Source organism: Octopus sinensis, linkage group LG10 (genome assembly GCF_006345805.1).
Source record: "Octopus sinensis linkage group LG10, ASM634580v1, whole genome shotgun sequence".
NCBI lineage: Eukaryota > Metazoa > Mollusca > Cephalopoda > Octopoda > Octopodidae > Octopus > Octopus sinensis.
The window spans coordinates 79,119,651-79,120,938 of record NC_043006.1 but is presented as its reverse complement, the minus strand read 5'-3'; the positions used below and the strand labels follow the sequence as shown (position 1 = coordinate 79,120,938).

At 32.8% G+C, this 1,288-nt stretch overlaps 1 protein-coding gene across 1 annotated transcript; it reads right to left on the bottom strand.

Annotated features, from left to right (window-relative positions):
- Positions 1–337: 337 nt before the first annotated feature.
- Positions 338–769, bottom strand: LOC115216259 (general transcription factor II-I repeat domain-containing protein 2-like). The gene has a single exon (XM_029785457.1). The coding sequence runs from the start codon at positions 767–769 to the stop codon at positions 338–340; it is 432 nt and encodes a 143-aa protein (XP_029641317.1).
- Positions 770–1,288: the final 519 nt, after the last annotated feature.

The window sequence follows — 1,288 nt, the reverse complement described above, 5'->3', positions numbered from 1 at the left end:
AAGATTTGGCTTTGTTTAGTGAGAAGGATGAAACAAACTTTTTTCTCTTTTTTTGAAAGTTTAGGAATATCACGTCTATTGAAGAAAGTGGTATTCTTAGTTTACTCGGGTTTTCGTTCGTAAGTCTGGTACGAAGACGATTTTTTGCATAATTCAATTTGGGAAAAAGCTGTTCATATTGATAAGTTGTCGAATATTGTGATACGAATTTCAAGGCATTTTTATGTAAAGCAGGGAATTTCTCAAGATTGATGAGCTTGTAGAAGTCCAATAAAGTCGGATTACTATATTTCGATTTTATTAAGTTATCCGACGGCAAACCAATTAATTCTAATTATTAGGAATCCGGATCCTCCTCAGGACACATATCAAAAGGTGTTTTCAAAACACGAAGTTCGATTTTATCTTGTAGTTCTTCAAATCTAATTTCAAATTTCTTCAAAAAACTTTCATATTCGTCAGAATATTCCTTTGTTGATTCGGGATGTTGTTCGCTCAATTTCGGAAAATGTTTGAAGCACTTTCTTTTCAATTGTGTGACAAATGAATGAAGCATCAATTGAAGGCTTTTGATATGAAAAAGTAAACTAGTTATTAGTTGATTGGAGCTTTGTAGTTTCAAGTTCAAATTATTTAAATGACTAGTTATATCTACTAAAAATGCTAAATCACTTTGAAACTTTTTATCTTCCAGTTCTATAATCGGAACACCTTTAATATCCATAAAAATTTTCACTCCTTCCTTCAGTTCAAAAAATAACTTAAGCATTTGAGCCTTACTTAACCACAAACTCCACAATGGTACAATAAATCCCCATATTCGGCTTCAAGAAATTTCAAATTTCTTTAAATTCCCTATTATTCAACCTTTTGCTTTTTAAAAAATTAACGGCCTTAGTTACAACTTTCATTACCATTGCCCCTCTTGATAGATTTTGCACATAAACTTTACATAAGAATCTTCCCGAATGTTGAATTTTGCAGTTAGTGCACGTACAAATATTGCCATCTGAGCAGTAATTAGACAGATTAGTTGCCTCATCAATAGCCAATGAATGCAATACGAATTCTGAATCAGATTTTAGAGAATTTTGAGTGTCATCAGCAATATCTTTAATACGATTAGAAACAGTTCTTGATAAGCTAATATTTCCAGACAAATTAAGTTTTTCTGGGCATATATTCTCAACAGCAGTAAGGGTACATTCTTTCACGAATTCAAGGTGGCGAGGTGGTGGAAACGGGCGAAATGCTTGGCGGTCTTCACGTTCTGAGTTCAAATTCAGCC